Below are 20,385 nucleotides of genomic sequence, written 5' to 3' on the forward strand. Positions count from 1 at the left end.
GTGTAACCCTAAACTTTTCATACGAAACATTTTTCTCTATCCCTACTAGTTTTCGAGATATTTGACTGGATCACTTCAGATGGTCCACCCTGTATATCTATGATATTATTTTATATATATCTCAAAATTAAATGTTTATAGGATCTGTTTATATAAATACTTTATTATAGTTATTTACTTATACTAAGTATTGTATTTGCGTATTTAATCAGATTAAAGTGAATTTAAAGAATTGCATTGTTTTATTTGAAATTTTTACATAAAATTGAAATACATTGTTTCGCGTGCCTCGGTAGTCAAATTAGTAAAACGTTATGAAATGAAGGAAGTTCTGAGATTTGAATCTTAGCGGGAGGGGGTAACGTTTTTCGCAATAAATTCTTTACAGTGTTTTAAAGATGCTCATTAGCATTATGCTCATTAACAATAAATTGCTTGTCAATTTAATTTTGCAATTTAATTTGTGATTTCAGCTTAGGATTGTTTCAAGACTGATAAATAATATAATCGGCGCGCAGTTTGCTTGAACCGGTAATAGTGAAAATTTATAAAAAAAAAATTATTAGGCACCAAGATCCGTTTTGACCGAATGTAGCCTTTTTACTTATTTGTGTTAAAAATTTCTCGCTCAGTTTTTACTGACTATTGTTTGCATTATTCTTTAGTTTGATATTTTTTTAAGATTTTATCTTCCAATATTGATGTCAAATGTAGTGCATGATTGAGCCGAAAAATCACGTGTTCTTTACAAAAACTAAAGATGCATAATATTCTGTGTAAATTTTGTATTAAATTTTCTCATTAAATATTAAATAAATTACGATATCGTTAATATCGGTAAATCGAAGCTTAATATAATTAATTTGCAAACTGTTTAAGACACGAGCTTTACGACTGCTTTCTCTCTCTGTATATAATGTATTTAATATAATATATTCGGTCTAATTAGAGCGGAAGCGAACGGATAGAGAGCGGTTAAGTTAAAAAAGATAAAAAGAATAAACGTAAAAGATATACGTGGCGCTGGTTAGAGAGGAGGGGATTATGCGGGACAAGACGAAGAATTGCGGCAAGTTTTAATAACTGGAGGGAGAGAGTTAGTAGGTGATAAGTTAAAATCTAAAATTCATTAAATTGAACCGCCAGGAGTGTCGCGCAAATTTGTAAAGTACGACGCTGTGTATCCTGTAAAGAAGGCGCGGCTCGCGGTGGGTCGTCTAGGACGAGTGACGGTATTAACTTTTTAATTGCTTTGTTGCACCCATGGCGGGCGCGGCTCGGAACGATGCGATTATGAATTTTTAATCTATCCTTGAGTCTTAACTCTCCGTCTTGCAAGATGACGTTGCAGATTATTCGAAGAAGTCGTAAACACAAAATTGTCACGCTCCTAAATCAATCTCTATGTTTAATAACGGTGAATAAATGCTTTAAACGATTACATGTATCTTCTAATATATTTATCGGAAAGATAGGCGTGAGAAATAAATCAATATTAAGTATGCGAGGAGTGCTTAAAGCGTCGATAGAAAGTTCCGTGGAATTTAAATCAGGATTGATGAAGTTTCGAAATTAATTCGTATCAAGCTTTGAGATGACTCGTCGAACGCGACACGATTTCTTCACGGTGTTGCTAAACTTACGTAATAACCTTCTGCTCGCGAAGTCTTCACCATGATGTGCCTGATAAATATTAAATTCAAGCCGTTCTCGACCGGAATAACGATTTCTACATAGCGTTCTATCTTGCGATGAACTTACGCGATGGCGTGTACGTGTGTGTGTGTGTGTGTGTGTATATAAATAATGTTCTGTTTTTTCTTTAAATTTCACACATATGGAAAATTGTTTCGCTATATATGTTTCTCGAGGACATAATCGAATATGGAGATTAGAAAATATAATAGAAAATATTTTATCTTGTACATGTTTATGTAAGTTTAACACTAAAACTCGCATTTCTATCATTTGTTTCAGTTGATCTTATACAAATGCTGGAGTTTAACTTAACCGTGTCATTGCCAGCTGCTTCCCTATTGACAGTAGTCTTGGCATTAGTAGGTAAGTTTTATATACTTTAAGTACCTATATTTTTAATTATTTGTGCTGGTATATTTTATTCTTATTTTTGTCATGTTTTCCTGGAAAATGTTTCATAGAAAATGAAATATTTTGGTTGTATAGCATTTGCACATTCATTGGACTTTACATTTAAATTCAAACATTTCTTGAATTTTTTTCGTTATTATTGTTCTTTGCATTTCAATTTTTTGGAAGTGTTCGATGAAAGATGATTCGTTTTAGCTGGAATAATCAATCGGCCGTGAGAATTCTCAAGTATGTTGGAGTTTGGTCGCGACGTGCGAGTGAAATATTAAATACCTTTTTACTAAATCACGACTACTCTTGCTCTTTCGAATTCTCGCCTGTAGGACGTTAGCTCGGTTACAAAGCTGATTGGCCGGGACGGTTAACCCAGGATTCTGCATAAATTTCTGATGAAGGCGCAACAGTTGGGTAACCCGCTCGGAGCCCATTTAACAGCAGTGGCGGCGGCGTTGCGCGACACCAATTTCCATTTCGACCTGAATATCTTCTCTTCACGCTTCGCGTGTCCACTGGCACCAATGGTCCAATTGACCTGCATAAAATACGACGTCTCTGATCCTCCCGTCTATCCGACGGCTCTGAAAATATTGATAGAGTCTGAATTTACGATCTTTGTTTCCTCTCCTTGCATTGCGATACTTTTGTACGCAATAAATCATTTCTCTCGAAAAGCATCTCTTTTAATTTGTTAACAAGTTTCAAATCCGTTCTCTCTCACAAATTTTCACGCTATTCATATAATATATTTATTGAAACATTAGATACTGTTTTACCTTACCATCTAATCTTAACTTTCCTATTTCTGTTTGTCTTGAGCACAACTACCTACTTACAAGCACAGAGAATTCAATTATAATACATATATTTCTCTACTTGTGTGCTTGCAGCAACACACACATACACCACACACACACACACACGCACGCACACACACACACACACACACACACACACACACACAATATTTGTGATATATATAATATTTTCGTTCATCTTATTTTTGAATTATGCTATAACAGCTAGTCATTAATTTTAATTAAATAAAAAACAATATTGCAATATATTTATCGGATTTCACAAAAATGATTTATATACAGTCTAGTAGGGTATCCATTCATCTATACATATACCACCAGTTGCGCGGTCAGCAAGCAGCTGAACGAAATGTAGCAACAGAAGTGGTAAATTTCCGCATCCCTCCCCCATTGCGGGGATTGCCAAGAGATGTACAAAAATTAAAATATATACACACACACACACGCGCGCGCGCGCGCGCGCGCGCGCATCGAGTCACATGGTTGGAAATAGAGAAAAGGAAAAGAAGCCTTAGAGAAGTTATTTGGAGTAATAGGTTCCAGTTCCTGTGTTGTTTCCTGCTCTCTCCATCCGTCATCCTGCAATGGCTCTCTCAGCTTTCTCTCGCGTCTCCATCACATGTTACTTTTCGGTCAAAGAGAATATATCGTTACTCTTTCCCTTTCTTGTATTTTAGCATTTCTGTATCCTTTAATTTTTGCAATTTTTCCCAATTTGTACGATAATAAGAAGCGTGGAAAGCACAATGCTGTGTAGTATTTCTTTGAATAAAAATAAAGTTCTAGGGGAATATTCATGCAATGTCTTTGTAATAATATAATTCGTTAGAAAAAGTCCTTTAACTTTTGCAAGCAACTTTGTCATCTGACATCTTTGTATTTTTGCAATTTTCTAAATAATCTCGAAATGTATACCTTATCGTTTACGTTAGCATTTAGATTACACGTCATTATATTTGGTATCTTGCGTAACGTTTTCTCAACGCTATTTGCCATTCGGCTCGGCATGTTCTTTTTCAATTTTCATCCTTGCGTTTACGTCGTTGATGGGCAATATTTTGTCTGGCGGGTGCCTGTGGCATCATCAGCGTGAATTCACGTCAAATCGTCCACGCGTCGTTCGGCATTTGGCATTAGGTACGACGTGGAAGACGATTTTGCATAATGGAACGTCAAAGAACGAAGGCACACCGGCGCCTCTGTGCATCAGTGACGCATGATCGGCCGCCTAACATGCTGTAAACACATTTTCAGAGACGGTCAGAACACGTTGTACACCCGCACCATTCCGTTTATCTGCTTATAACGTTGATGCGAAGCTACCGTATACGTATTAGCATATTTTGCACAGGCGCGTGAGCGCGAGCGTCTCGGCCTTGGTAGATTAAAGGGAATAAATAGCATTTAATAGCTTGACTGTCATTGTGATAAAGGAATCGCAAAATTCCAAAATACTTAGGATATGGATTAATCAGGATGTATTGTAATAAAAAATGATTGAAATCGGATTATCTCTCTCTGTGCATCTTGCTGCTGATATGACATATCAAGTGAGCTTTTCATAAAATGAAGAGATTTTCATGCGTTTTTCACAATATCGTGATATCGTGATATCGTGATATCAAATAAGTATAACTCGCTCTTGTAATACTACGATTAGGCAAATTATCGCGATTACGGTTTCGCATATGCGAGGTGCCGACGTATGCAATGGGCTAGATCATGGTGTTAGAGCAGATTAAACAACAGTCTATGACCCCCTACTTCGCCAACTCTAAAGCCGCTTCTGCTGCCAAAGCACAATATAGCGTCTGCAGCAGCGAAGATCCTGGTATAGCAACGGATAATTTGCCCGGGACTCGCTACTCTACGATACCGTTCTGCTTCTGACATACGACGGTTAATGCGAGTCCTGATTGGTCCTTGATTAAATCTTTCATGCTTTGACGAGTACGATTTCGCTCCTAATTATCTCGTCAACAGTCACTTCGCGAAAGGAGATCTGCGAGTTTATATAATCGAGCATTATACAAGACGCGAACGTGTCTCCAACGAAGATAGGACTACCCGTATAGTTTACAAGAATAGAGTAGCTAACAATTATATAGATCTTTAGTGGTAACCGGTCCGCAACTAGCTTTGTAAACTAATTTCAAAGAAATTTATGGCTTTTGTCTTTGAGATCGGATTAGTCACATTCGTTTGACAAATTGTAATAATAGGTTTTTTCTCATGTGATACTCCTGAATTTATCTGAGATTAGTTTTCTCGTATGGGATATGATAAAATTAACATAGCAATAAGTGATTGGTGAGTAAGCGCGAAACATATTTAATATTATTGTAGAAGACAGCAGTCTTCTGCAAAAGAATTTCGTAAGGATCCATGAACTGCAGTCACTTTTATTTATATTCGCATTCGATCAAGTACGTTGAATTCGCGTTCGATCAAACTCGAAACGTTCGCACAGTGGTCGGTCAGTGGGAAATATTATGTCTATTAGATGGGAAGAGAGAAAAAGGGAGGGGGTAGATTCAGCCGAGTTGTGTGCAATATTGGTACCGACCGAGCTCGACTCAATGCCGATGACACGTGAGCGATGGCCGTACACAGTTGGCCATTGATTAACCACATTATTAGCTACCGCCTCTTCAGAAAATACGCGCGACGCACATTCTAGTATTATTTTGCATTGCGTCAGATATGAATTTACGCAATATACACATGAATTGCATCATTCTTCGCGCGACTAATCGCAGCTAATGGATGAACTTGGCGTAACAGCGCGCTATGTGTTTTTATATGTAATATTTATGCAATTATAATATTTCAATGATATTTAATTTCCTTCTTATAGAAACCTTATAACGCAACGTTATTTTATTTCTAAAATTGCCAATGTTTCTCGTTATCTTCGAAATTATAAGGTATTAACCTGTAATATTTATCTTTTAAACATGGAGATACGTGATAAAAGTCGTAATCGTTGTAGTCAATTATTACATATTATCGAGATTGTGCAATTACTTAACTGTTATTTATGAATTTTTGATATATTTATGAGACGAAATATAAAGATGTATTTGTATAATATTTAGAGCATTTGACATTTTCATCATTATTGTCATATACGAAATATCTAATAAAATCAACAAGGGCACTAATTTAAAATCGTTGCCTATTTACAAGGCCTAAGTTTACGCTCGATCAGCCGACACCGACATCGGGCGTCGGCGAGCCGTGGACCACGGACGGCGTGGTGAAGCATACGCGCAATTACGCAAGAGCCCGTGCGACAACCGTGCGTCGTGTAGTCACGGTTTCGAATTAGTTATGACTCGTGAACCATCAGTCGGGAATTGGGAACCATGCCGTTCCGTCAATTTTCACCACGGTATTTTGCGCAGTCGGTCATTGGTAATGTCCGATTCCATCGGTTAGATCATCATATATTTCATGTCTTTCGTTTCTAAGCTGCTAAGCTTGAATGCGATTGCAGCTGAATTAGTGTTTTACCGTAAGAAAAATACTAAATATATTGTAAATTGCAACGTTATACCAGTGCAATTTCAATCTCGAATTTGAGCGTTTTTATCAAAATTGAGGAGGAAAGAGAATGGGGATATGATCGGGAGTTAGATGGTTCTCTGGTAGGAAGCCGTGTTAAAGGCTTACCTATACGGTGAGGTAATGCTCGACTAGTATGCATTTAAACGAGTGCATTATCCGCGCATTATCCGATGTTAACGATCCTTTCGGCACACAGGCCAATATGTAACTGATTCATGTGCATTCTGTTGTTAACGAAGTCGCATCATTGGATCCCAAGTTGCTTTAATCCTTACTTAACTTGGAGCAACATGAAAAAAAGTCGAGGCAATTATGTCTTTTCTATAGCTTTTTTTACAAGCAATTTGAGATATGATATTTATTACGGTATAAGAAATATTTAGAAACATGCGAAATAGGCGAAAAAGATTACTACGTTGAAATTACTATTTTTAATTCTTTATTTATTTTTTTATATGAAGGAAAAATAAAATTTCCGGCCCGCTTCCGGGCCATCATCAGTATGTCTGAACGTATATTGTAAAATTCTCACTTACTCATGACAAGACGGCAGACAAGGTGGCAACTCAATCTTCTTATTCAATTGGCAATGGTTGACAATTCCAGTGGCAACGAATAACAGATAAAAATCTGTGTAGATATCGAAAACGTTACTAATTATATTTTTTTATAAAGAAAAATTAATGCACTCACCCATATAGCCATGAAAGACATGAACATCAAAAATCATTTTGTCTCTCGACTCTGATTGATTTTTGATGTTCATTAATTTTTCTTCATCTTTATTCAAAATCTTGAAAATTTGTACGTTTCGATTCTCTTTTGAATCTACATTAGCAAACTTCTTGAATAATATTAGATTTTGCGAACGTTCAATATAGATAGAGTCATTCGCAGGTTGCCAAAACTAAAATGTTATCCACACGATCGCCAAATCTTATCATGAAACCTTGGATAATGTCTTTATTTTCACAATTAAACACATTCTGTAATACATTTTACATACTTTGTTTAAACTCCGTCCAATCCATCTGGAGCGACGAATGTGTCATTACAAATCATGTACAAATTTTCGAGATTTTGAATAAAGATGAGGTCATCACATCGGGTGGATTAACAAAATTACTTGCGTAAGATTTATTACACCTCCTCGCACTGACTCTCATTAGCCTTGAGTTTGGTTGTTTTTTGTTTGTTTGATAAGAGAGAGCCCTTGTTCAACATATTTATTTTTTAACGTTTAGACATACTGATGATGGCCCGGAAGCAGGCCGAAACGTTTATGCGTAACTAATTATACTATATTTTTCGACAATAAACGATTTTTATTTTCGCACTAACAACCGCGCAAAAAATTCTCATTAGCCCTTATTTGTTTTTTAAATAAAGATAGTTTATAATTTAAAATACACCGAATCCGCAAATATCAGTTAAGGAAATTTCTGAACGAGTATTGATTAGAGTTAACTTAAGAGTCACCAGAAATTTCATTTGTGGCCTTCTCACATTTATGGTACTTGACATTGTGGAGAAATCGATCCCAGATTTATTAAAGGATCTATAGATGAAAATAAACAGGATAATTTGTAAGTAGCATTTGTATATTTGGAAAAAATCCCATTGCACAAACATTACTTTTTTGTTACAATAGCGGCATAAGTGATTTCCTTTTCTTCGCGAGACAATCGGCCGCCCTGCTCTCTTAAGAAGTAATTTCTCACTTTGTCGAGCTACCCCCGTGAGCGCTGTCAGACCACGTCTCTTTGTCGATTTGTACTTCTGTATCTTGGCCGTATTGCGTCCCGGATACGAGCGACGTGAGCCCCGCTTGTTAGCATTCCCGCGGCGTTGTTTTCTTTCAATGTTGCGTCGCGTTGTGTCCGATAGAGAAACTAATTATCTAACGTCGCGCCCTTAGTCTCAAGACCATTCATCCTTGCTGGTCGCGCGTCTGTGGCACCTTCATCTAGCACTGCCACGACGATCTCCCACGTAATATACGCGCACGTCTACTTTCTTCCGACTTATAGGAATATTTTTTGAAAACCGACTAAATGGAATCCAACTGGATCTATAAATACCGACTCGGCCACGTGTCTCAATGAAAATGAAAGATGGTAATCGCACATAAGAACAAATGCTTTTTTTTTCTTTCTCGCGATTATTATACTTCATATTAAGTGTTTTAATATTATTTTCAAATGACATAAAAACACTTTTTTCTGTGAACATTCGTGTATCGTTACTATATCCATTAGATCATTAAAAAAAAAAAATACATTGGCAAATATAATATTGTATACATATGTATTTTTTTATTCTCATTGTTTTTTTTACAGACATTTTAATTCGTAGTAATGTTTCACTTGTTAAGTAAGATTAAATGTTTAACGTTTGTGAAGCGATAAGAAAGATCAATATGGTACATCGTTTTTACAACATAACGGCCATGCATTGACGATAAATTTACGAAAAACGAATCTTGCTCACTGTCGAAGTTTTAATTGCGTGGAAAACTGTCCACTAATATAGGACACGTTCGTATTCGTTCGATTACGTTAGAATCGATTATTCTTTTGACATTATTTAATTTGAAGTATCATATCAATGTTATATTATTGTAATTTATAAGCGCATTATTTAAAAAAATTTTATGAAAAATATAAAAGAAATTTTATATTTGGTGCAAAGTATCGAACAACAGCGACAGCTTTTTTTAATTGTCATTACTCTTAAATATTCCTGTTTGTTTCTTTTTTTAGGAATGGAGGCACTTATGTCTGAATTTTTCAACGACACAACCACTGCGTTTTACATAATCTTGATAGTGTGGCTTGCCGATCAATATGATGCTATCTGCTGTCACACGGCTCTTACAAAAAGGCATTGGTTAAGGTATGTGATTATCATTAATTTTGATAAAATTAATAACATCGAATGTCTTTTCTCATATCTTGTGTTTCAATTATCGCGGGCAATAGAAGGTTCTTTACTAAGTAGTAAAGAAGAAAATCTAAAAGAGTGTTTCTGGTAGGAGACAAGATGATCGGGAGGGCATTTAATTAAAAAGGATCAAGTTGTATTAAGTAGAGTGAGCCTTGCGTGTCGGATATGTTAGCTAATCTGCTAGCGAGCAATCTTTTTCGTTTTAATCCAATAGCACTGGCTAAAACTGCTACGATCTGTGCCGGCACAAGTTTCTTTCTAAACTATGTATTTGAAATTTCCTATTATGCAGTTGAATCCTTTTTATAATTGTGATTACACAAAATAGAGAGAGACAAGGGCGGAGACTTTTGACTTTTCTAGACGGTGGAATACCTTCCAAATGGAGGAAGGGGGTGATTTTAAAATGACGCAAATATTTTATCTTTTATGTTGTATGTGCGAAATATATTTCTACATATACACTCTAGTCAAATACTGTTTTCTGTCAAAATTAAAAACAATGTTTTTTTAATTAACATTTTTTTTCAATACCTCGAATTCTGGGTGTGGAATTCAACACCCATAGGAGCTCTAGATGTGAAAAGTTCCATACTCTCTATAAGGAAGTCTTCATCTATAGAGAGATGTATATTTTGATCAACAAAGGTATTGGTAATTGTACACTATAGGGGACTTATAACTCCGATAACCCTGACCTTGACATATGTTGTTAAGGTCATGACCTCCAATAAATTTTAACCAGCGTTCGTTATTCGTTAATAAGTTATTAACAAAAAAGTTTAAGAAATAACGATTCTCTCTCCTTTTACGCGCGAAGCGAGTTCCACTATACCTCTTCCCTTCCTAGGGACGCGGACTTTTCTCATGCGGAATCTTCATGTTGGAAGTCGAACGTCCCTTGGCAGGGGGGAAAGTGGGATGGATCTCGCTTCGCGTGGAAAGTCGGACGCTTCTAGACATAAGGGATGCAGTATTTTTAAATATTGCATATAGTAAAAATAAAACGTTAGTTTATTAAATTAAATTTTTTTTTCTTAATAACTTTTTAACAAATAATGAGCGTCGGCTAAAACTTGTAGGAGATCATTCAGGGCCATGATCTTGGCAACATATGTAAGTAAAGTGGTAAAAAATATCTTTGTCTTTGGGCATCCTCCCCCCCCCCTCTCTCTCTCTCTCTCTCTTGTATTTAGGGGGGGCCTTGAAGGAATACTCCACCAAACGGCACAACTCAACAGCTGTTCAGTCAGCAATGGTACACGGTTGTGTGAAAATTTCGAGCGTCACATTTCACCCGTTCATTCATTTCATCTGATTCAAGATTTTTTACTAGGACTATAAACACAGCATTGTCCAACTTCTCCAATCCCCATTGGGGGGATTCTACATATAACTTCGTGACTTCTGGTTATTTTCTAAGTTGAAAAAATCCTGAATCAGGTGAGATAAATGCGCACGAAATGCGATGCTCACATAATTGCGTACCGTTGCCAACTAAACAGCTGTTGAGTCGCGTTGCTTGGTGAGGATACTCCTCAAGGTCTTGCCGGTTTCCCCCTAAATTCTAAATGCCTGTTTTCCACAATAGGATGCCCAAGGACAAAGATATACGCAGAGGTCGTGTACTTTCTGGACAGACCTCGTATGTCACATGTGTCTAAAAAATATATTATAATCTAACCATAATCTTTTTGTTGCTTTTCCCGATTCTTGCTCAATCTCGTAAATATCCGGATGGTCTAATTAAGGCTACGATATTAATAATTCACCGAATACATATGAATATATTTTATATTTTATTATTGACATATTCTGGTGATGCGATTACAACCATTGAGTCCGATCGGATTTGGACGTCCTTTCTGTACGGGCTGTCTATTGATCTGTGGTTATAAACGTACGATCGATGTACATTCCGCAAACATCGAACAGCAATTCGCTGATTCAACAATCTAGTTGATCCTACGCAGAGACGTCAAAGCAAGGTTCAACTGAGAACTTCACAATAGAGATCAGGCTTTACGCTCGGTATAGCTTAGATCTCTCGGAAGGACTATACCGCGAGGCAATTTCCCTGGACGAACGAAGGGTTAGATCGGAACATTAGCGACATTAGGTGACGATTAAACAAAGCCGTCACCAACGACGGAACTTACATCGGTCCAGAAATCCTATATTTCGACTCGAATGTAAACTCTTATGATACAAATTATTATTATTGATCCGCTTTTACGGAGTTACTTTGAATCTTAAATAGATCCTTCTAAGGATTTAAAGTACAAGAAATTCTTAAATGTATCTCTCTTGCTAACTTTTTTTACTTGTCCCTCGTGAAAAAATGCAATTAAGTTCAAATATTTGATTTAAAGAGAGTTAACTTAAAAAAAAAAACAGTACAAAATCACATTTTCTCGCGTCTTTATGATGGAAAATTATCAATGTTTTACAAAATTCTACTTCGCGAAACGAGAAATTTACGCTTGATCTATTTTCGATTTGTATTCGGGCTTGGTGAGAATCAGTGAAACCTGAGTGTGCAGTTGGACTAGAGATTGGAAACGGATCATTAGAATTGGCATTAGCAACAATTAAATAGATCTGACGCCGGTAATAGTATTCGAATCTCCGAACAGCCCAAGTACGCGCCGCGCGTCCTGCTCCGTAGTCTTCTAATACGGGATTTACACTGAGGTGTAATTAGGATCAATTCTAATCGCGTGAGCGAAGCTGTGTCTCGGGCAGGAGTAATCGAGATCGTTATCGAGGGCGACGCGTGTCTGCAAGACAAATCGAATTGTCTCGTGAAACGTGTTGTCACTCACATAACGAAACGATCATTATGTTACTACCACTCTGTGCGATATACAAAAAATGAGAAAAAACAAAAGATAATTTGATCGTGAGCAACTCTGTGGCCATAACGATAATTTTAAACGCTAATATTTAGCAGGATTGAAAATTTTGCATATTAATTTTTGCAATTATAACGAAAAGATCGTAATCCGTGTTAGTACTCGAATATAATATTATAAATTAATCAAATTATGCTCGAAGCTTATTAAATATTAAATATTAACACCAAAATATCTTGTATACATTCACCGGGGAAAGTATTGAATACTATTTTCTGATTTGAGTATCCGACGTTAGATTGGCGCTATAGTTCCTGTGCCAACTTGTCTCTGTACGTAGTGTACATTAACTAATGCCATTTTCCCCGTGTTTAAAGCGTTTATGCAATTGTACCGCGGACTTTCTGTATACAAGGCATTTTGTATTAAACGCGGCTCACGGATTAGGCACGAGTTACGTCAGATGTGCATTAGGACGCCAATGAACACTATCCGTCGACTGTTTTCACGGGTCATCCGCTTTTAATTAGAAATCCGACTTCCACTTACGAACGGTTTATCGGATAGTCCGTATTTAGTTCCTATTACGATTCTGCCACTGTTTATAAACTAAATCTCTGGGCAGAAATGAAGGAAGAAATGCGCAAAAGTTGAGTGCATAACGATTTTCTTTAATATGCATGTTGTGAATGCAGATATTTTGAATTTATTCACGCTGACAGCTGATAAACTTGCTATCTTATATGAAATATATATGATACATTTGATTTTTGTTGTATTTTTTGCGCTACAATTACATACGACAAAAATGTTAGATTGATTTCTTTTTCTTGCGTAGGTATCACTCTTGTATAGGTTGTATACATCATGGTATACAATATTGCAAACTTTTAAGTTTGACTTTTTTCCAAGAATGGCGTCGCTATTCTTATAGGTTAAAATAAAACTCCTGAAGTGAAATCAGAATAGTATACGAGAGGAAAAGTCATGTAACACATACGAGATGTGGCGGCAAGATATTGCTAAGGGCGGATAGTACTGAGAAAGTTCAATGATCGTGTGTCCTCTGATATTGATATGCGAATTTAGGCGTTGCTACATATTCCTTATTCAATTATAGTAACACGGGGAATAGTGTCATATGTGTGATTTAATTTATTTAATGAACCTTTTTGCCAAAAAATTTTTTGTCTTACTTTATTGGTTAGATTTGTATAAGAAAGGCAGAAGGTTTTAATTGTTTACTGAATGTTTATGAATTATTTCTCTGAAAAATCATAAATGCAATCGAACAATTGGTTTTATGCAATCGAACAATTGATTTTATGCAGCATTAAAACCTCAACCTCGTGGTAAGAGTTTCATCCATTTGTTCGACGAAAGTTCGCTATACCACATGTGTGAAGTCGCGCGGGGCTCGTCCTCGAAAACAATTAGAAAAGTGCTTTATTGAAAAGCCTCGCTAGAGTTCGTTGGATAATCTCAAATCCATCGTTATCTTTCTCAAGTTAATTGTATCGTATATATCAATGTTTGCTTTTATAAAGATTGCACGTGGTGCAATTGTGAGATGTTTATTGTTGTTTATCACAGACTGAAAAACAGATTATAAATAACAATTCTCTCGAGATATTTTGATTGTACGTGACTTTCGTTATACGAGATCCGTTCAAAAAGTATCTCGACTTTGATTGTAATTCTTATATAAAATAAACTCATCGGCGGAGATAATGTAACACTTTACGTTATTTAGATATTCGTACACACATATAGCTAATTTTCTATTGTTCTGCACATTTTTGGGAGACTGTTCTTGATATTGTTAGAAATTGTTTTGTTGTTTTGTTTTCGTATCATTAAATATTCTTCCTTTTAAATTGAGTTTTATTTTGACAAATACAAAAGTAGACGATCAGGAGAATACGGAAGTAGTTATACTTGTAGATTTTCGTAAGTTTGTTGAGAAATTGCACAAGCTGTGATAAGTACACATTATCATGATAAAATTGCTGATTACTTATCTTGGCTCTTCACTTTTCTGCTCGTTTGCGGCGTATTACAGCAATAGAACATACAGTAAAATTTATTTCGTGAGATAATTTTTTTCCGAATACAACAGGGTGATGCAACCAAGAATTTGTAAGCGACTAGTGTGACGTCCGAAGATGGAGATGGTCTTACGTACTTGGTAGTTGAAAGGAATGTATTTTTAATTTAACTCACAAGCACAGCTTCTCGCTAGGTCTTTCTTTAGTCTTTTTTCTATTATCTTTCGACAAAGCAAGTTTCTCAACTGTTTTCTCTTCTCGCTTGTTTTTCCGTACAGATATAAGTATTTTCATTATGTTTGTGGTATAAAAACGCGACAATTTCAAGTTACAGCAATCTGTATGAATATTTTACTACTGTAAATTTCTAAATATGTATATGTATATAATTGCATATAGATCTAAGGATTTAAATTAATTTCGAGTGAAGTTGCTCAAGTGATAGTGAATGAGGAAAAGTCAGACGATTCTTCACAAAAGATTGAAGTAAATGGATCGTTGAATATGATGGATGCTGGGTTATGTTCACTCTTGCGTTCTTAATCGTCAGACAGTGTACGACTGATATTCTTGAAAATTCTTCTGTAAATTGATTAACGAGAATAAATTTATATAAAAATTATTTTTGCATATAAATTCAATGAATACGAACAAATATGAACAAGTATGATGTTAAATTCGCGTTTGTGAATATTGAGTAATATCGAATATATTTGTGTGTGTGTGTTTTTTCTCATCGATGTTAGCAAAACAACACATTGGTATTATGGAACATTTCTCTGAAGAAAAGTTATCTCAACGACAGAAATATGTACATGCATACATTATATTTGGTGTAATATCGTCTTTATCAGCTGTGCACTCTCTGTAACCGTTTCTCTATAACCGCGATTATTTCACCTTTTTAATGGAATTAGAACGTGTTCACATTTTACGAGAGTACGGCAACGATGCGATCGGAGATAGAGAAAAGAGAGAAACGTTTCTCGATATATGTGGAATCACGGGGGTGAAACCAAGAGAGACTTGCACTTTAGATTCGTAATACGGGCCAGGTTCTTTCACGATTTTCGTGGATTCGAACGCACATTCAGTTCCACTTGAACTTAAATGCAGAGAATATCTTTCGTTGCCTTTCGCGCATTCCGTCTCATTGACAACATGTCAAATGAGCAAACTGTTATTTTGGATACGATAAACAATTACATTGATACAGAAAATGAATGAGTACAAAGTAATGAATAAGCAACAACATATTTCCTACTATTCAATAGGAGATTGAGTGAGAGGAGAAGACGAATCTAGCGAAACACGCGACGGGACGGCACGTATAAATTTCTGTATCTTCGACGCTTCACAGAAGGGCTTATATTCGCGCCCCGCGGGCGTCGGCGACGAGACGATGCCACGCGTCGATCGACGGCGCGACGCGACGCGAGTGGAGCGTCGAGTGCTTACAATCAGCTGGGCTTGTCCGCAAATAACACCGGAGGATGATTATGATTGAATAAGGTCCGTAATTGAGGCTATTGAGCAATTATATAAATAACACACGACCCAGTACACACGCGCTCACGCTCGGATGTAGGCACTCGTAAACACATAGCACGAGTGGCGGAGCGGTTGCGTGGGGTGTTATTTCAACGTTATGGGCGAAGGATGGATGGTCGGGTGGCTCCGCCGTCGACCGGGAGCGCCCCGACGAGTTGGGTGGAAAATTACAGTGCAAACATAACGTATACCTATGTATATATATATATATAAAATCTTGCCCGTATCGTCAAGTTATATCATTTCTTTACAAGAATTAAATCGATTCAAAAATAGTCTCCTCCGGTGTATGATTAACTTATCTAACTGTCAGCTCGAAATTCCATGTTGCGCTCTGCAATTGCCATACCGTCTTTTATTCGTCTAATGATCGGTAAATGGAGATATTTTTTTAAACGAATATAATTTCCTAATTTTTAGAGTATGGGGTTTTCATATTCGAGAATATGACGATATTGTAGTATTTATAAAGTTAGGATAATATATTTTCTATACGATTATGTGTATTAATGAGATGATCAATTACGTACACATCGACAACTTTGTTGTAATTATTAATAATTTTCACGTTTAACGAGCTATTTTTATGTTATCAATTCTCGTAAAAATTAGTTAGACCATTTATTTAAATGGATTTTCTATACATATTAATGAAATCATATCGTATCACACATTGAAGATAATTGTACTGGACAAAATTGTATAACTTAAGATCGGAATTCTTTATTTTCGGTAGAATGTAAAAATATATGGTAAAAATTCTCTCTGAAAAAATAACATAATTTCGTTACATTTGCGATGATTCTACACGCTTTTAGTATTTCAAAAGAATGAAGCGAGACGGGCATAGGAAAATATTTTCTTGGAACACCTACAATCGGTCTCTGTCTCAGAGTTCTTTTAGCTTCTACTTTTAATCCTGTGAGCGATCTTAGGCCGCTCCTCTATTTTACGAGTACACCCCGTTGCGGCAACCGGATTTCAACAGCGAGTGAAAGCTTAAGCTGTGTCTTTTTGTTCGACTTCGCGGGGAATGTCCATCTAAGGAACTATAATTAGTTTTTCTATTCTATCGATATTTACTTTCCGAAGATGGTCACTGTGAAGGCAAGAAAGAAAGACGGAGGTGTGAGAGAAAAAAAGAAGACGCAAAGCTCGATATCCTGGGAGTTGGCGTTTTAATCAGGGTGCCCCGTTCGTCTCGGATATCTCGAACAGAGAGAGAGCGCAGAAGCGAGAGAGAGAGAGAGAGAGAGAGAGAGAGAGAGAGAGAGAGAGAGAGAGAGAGAGAGGGGAGGGTAAAGGGACGGAGAAGATGGGCGAAAGGGAGGTAAAAAGGGGGCGTCAGACTGGCGCCAAGCGAACGGTACAGGCGGTCGACTCCCTGACGGCCGCTTGATGGAACCGAGAGCCGACTTTATTTTCCGCGAACCGTCTTCTCATCCTCCCGTTCCCTCGATCGTACGCGATCGGTTGCCACTTTTGTCCTCGCGACAGGGTGCCGAAATACAGTACGATCTCTACAGGAGTTCCTCCTACTACCTTTATACCTATATATGGATCTACATTTACGTCTGATGCTCGAAGGAAGGGTGTTTGTCGCTTTTTTATGAGTAAAAAAAACAAAATAAACGAGATAACGGACACGAGTCATAAATCAATCGTTATATCAATTCTTTCGAATAATTAGTGAAATTATTGAAGATCGAAAATCAGGATTCCTATTATTTCACTCACACTGAATTGTTATGAAAGAAACGAAAAATTATATGAATTATTTTAAAATAAATTAATTTCAATTTGATATAAGTATAGTTGACATCTAAAATCAATATTTGCAACTTTATTTTATAAAATTTTATATGACATATAATAAGAATAGGGAATAATTAGTATTTGTTAGAGTATACATACATTTTTTTTATTGATTCACCTGTCCGTTGTAATACTTAATAGTTGCAAAAACATAAGCTGGTATATTAACGCAAAACTAACGTATATGTGGTATAAACTTATAATATTACGAATTTTAAGTTTAATGAAATAAAATTTCGAATTTGGAATTAATAGGTTTATACAAGTGTGTGTGTGTGTGTGTGAAATTAAAAATATTTTGGATTTATTAATTACTATTTATATCAATTACTTAGCTCTTGGAAATATATAAAAAAACGTGCTCCAATTAAAATCCATATCTTTTTATGTTATTTATCAATAACGTATTTGAAATATTTTACATATTTCGAAAATATATTTTCTGTTCGTTAATGGTTAGCAAAATGTGCTGAAAGAAACAATTATGTTGCAACTCGTGATTAATATCATTTAACGACAGTATACGTTTTACGGTATTCCGTCCAAAATGAAAAGTCGGGATGGTATTTGCCACGTGACAAGGTGCATGATTAATCGTAAACAGTGGATAGAAAATTAGTCCTTGTGAGATAATTAACCAGTATAATTAATCGTCTTGACTCCCGACCACACAGTTTGGAATACTAAACAGACTGTCATCCGTGTCCAGAAAAATGCGTCTTTCGGCTGAAGACTCATTATCTCTCTTTTGCTATTATTACTTTAAACTAATATATATTTTCGAGAGTTTTATACCTAAATTCAAAATTATGCATTAATATTATTTTAACAGGTTTTAAAAATACGTAAAAGGATTAACAATTTATGAGATAATGATAGTACTTACACTTGTTCTTTTCTGCAAAACGCAAGCTTCCTTAAAATTCGAGAAATATTTCAGTCTTAGGATTATTTTTTAGAATTGATTTTTATACATAAACGCGAGGAAAACTCCAATTACGAAATGTTGGAAGCTTTGGTACTTTTCGTCTTTTAGTTTTAGTTCCTTATATGCCGATAATCAGATTGATCGATAACATACGAAATGCACGGAATAGCCGACGAAAATGGACGAGCACACTTGTTCATCACCGAGGCAGGCTAATCATGTTTTGTGATATGAGTTAGGGTTAATCGATAGAGTGATTTGATGGCAACAGTGGGTGTTGCTTTCACGTTTCAATCTGCTAGAGCTATATATATATATATATATATATATATATACATATATATATATATAAGGCGAAGAAACATCAATCTTGAGTCGAAACACTCTAGTATTACACTCTAGTGATCGGTGATAAGTTCCAACAAGTTGGTTGTTTCGCAGCCGATCGCTTCTACACGTGAATAGATTCATTTCCATGATTTAATTAGAAATACGCGCGACGTATAAAATTACTATTATTTTTTTTTATTATGGAAACTTATTAATTTCTCGATAGCGACGAAACGATGTGACTTTGGTTAATTGTGGAAGTTTTCAAAAATCTTAGAAACAGAAGGCGAAAGAAAATTAAGATGAATATAGAGTAAACGAAGAACAAAGAAATTTGCAATTTGTACCCTAAGTGAAGCGGTTGTATGCATTGAATGCCGCGCCAACGTGGCAGGAGACCCGCTTATAAAATTAAGAGATAATGAGAATTAACGACGATGACAGCAATCTGTGCACGCCTTGATACCACCTTCTCCGTGTGATCGAACAGACTCTCTACGCTGCTGTAAAATGAATACAAATCTGCATCGCTTTAACTTCCAATAAAGATTACAAATAGCGTAGTATATTTACGTTTATGCAAGAAATTCTTAGGGATAAACTTTTTTGGTTTAACCATATAATTAATAAACTAAGTATTAAGGCTCAATTGAGATAAATCAATCAAATAATGCCAATTAGAGCTAACACAGGGTGTCAATGTGAAGTTCGGTTTATTTAAAATAAAATAATTTTAATCGCAAACGTTTCGATCCAATTTCGAATCCTTATCAATGCTCACATAAAATGTTAACAGAAATCAGTCAGCTAAGCGTAGTGATGTAACGGCGATGTCATTGTACTTCCTGGTACACTATACAGTAATTTATCGAATACGTTATATACTAAAACCAAAGCAAATTTTTTTCGTAACTTACATGATTATCGAAACGTTATTATTTATTAAGCTGTTAATGTATTGAACGCCGAGTCTCATCTGACGAGACAATAAGAAAAGACACACAGTACAAATATATAGATTATAGAAAACACTGAGGGGAGGCCGTCATTTAAACATAACTATATCTATTAGTTTGTTTGATAAAAATCGTTTCTGAGGTGAGTCTCTTACTCAGTATTTTTTCCTCATCTTAAATAAACCAAACTTCACATTGACACCCTGTGTTTGCTCTAATCGGCATTATTCGAGACTGTATTGATTTTTTTTAGTTTATTTACTTACGCGCCCTATATTGTGAATGTTGTTTTTTTTATGTCCTTTATATGTACACTGTTAGAAATGTAACCACGAGCTTCCTTTACATGTAAATGAAGCTGGTGGTTATGAACGAAATTAAAAGTAATGAATGATTTAACTGAAAATTAAGTTACAGTAGTTACTTAAATGTAATGAACGTGTACATTAAATTTATGAAAAA

General features: G+C 35.8%; 1 protein-coding gene across 3 annotated transcripts in view; it reads left to right on the forward strand.

Annotated features, from left to right (window-relative positions):
* Nucleotides 1-20,385, forward strand: part of LOC108769262 (membralin) — an 85,589-nt gene that overhangs the window by 15,686 nt on the left and 49,518 nt on the right. For all 3 annotated transcript variants that reach the window (XM_018520142.1, XM_018520141.1, XM_018520143.1), the window contains exons 9-10: nt 1,978-2,061; nt 9,257-9,389. In XM_018520142.1, the coding sequence (XP_018375644.1) occupies nt 1,978-2,061; nt 9,257-9,389 (217 nt within the window). The remainder of the gene's footprint in view (nt 1-1,977; nt 2,062-9,256; nt 9,390-20,385) is intronic.

This window comes from Trachymyrmex cornetzi, unplaced genomic scaffold (genome assembly GCF_001594075.2).
Source record: "Trachymyrmex cornetzi isolate Tcor2-1 unplaced genomic scaffold, Tcor1.1 scaffold88, whole genome shotgun sequence".
In the NCBI taxonomy this organism is placed as follows: Eukaryota; Metazoa; Arthropoda; class Insecta; order Hymenoptera; family Formicidae; genus Trachymyrmex; species Trachymyrmex cornetzi.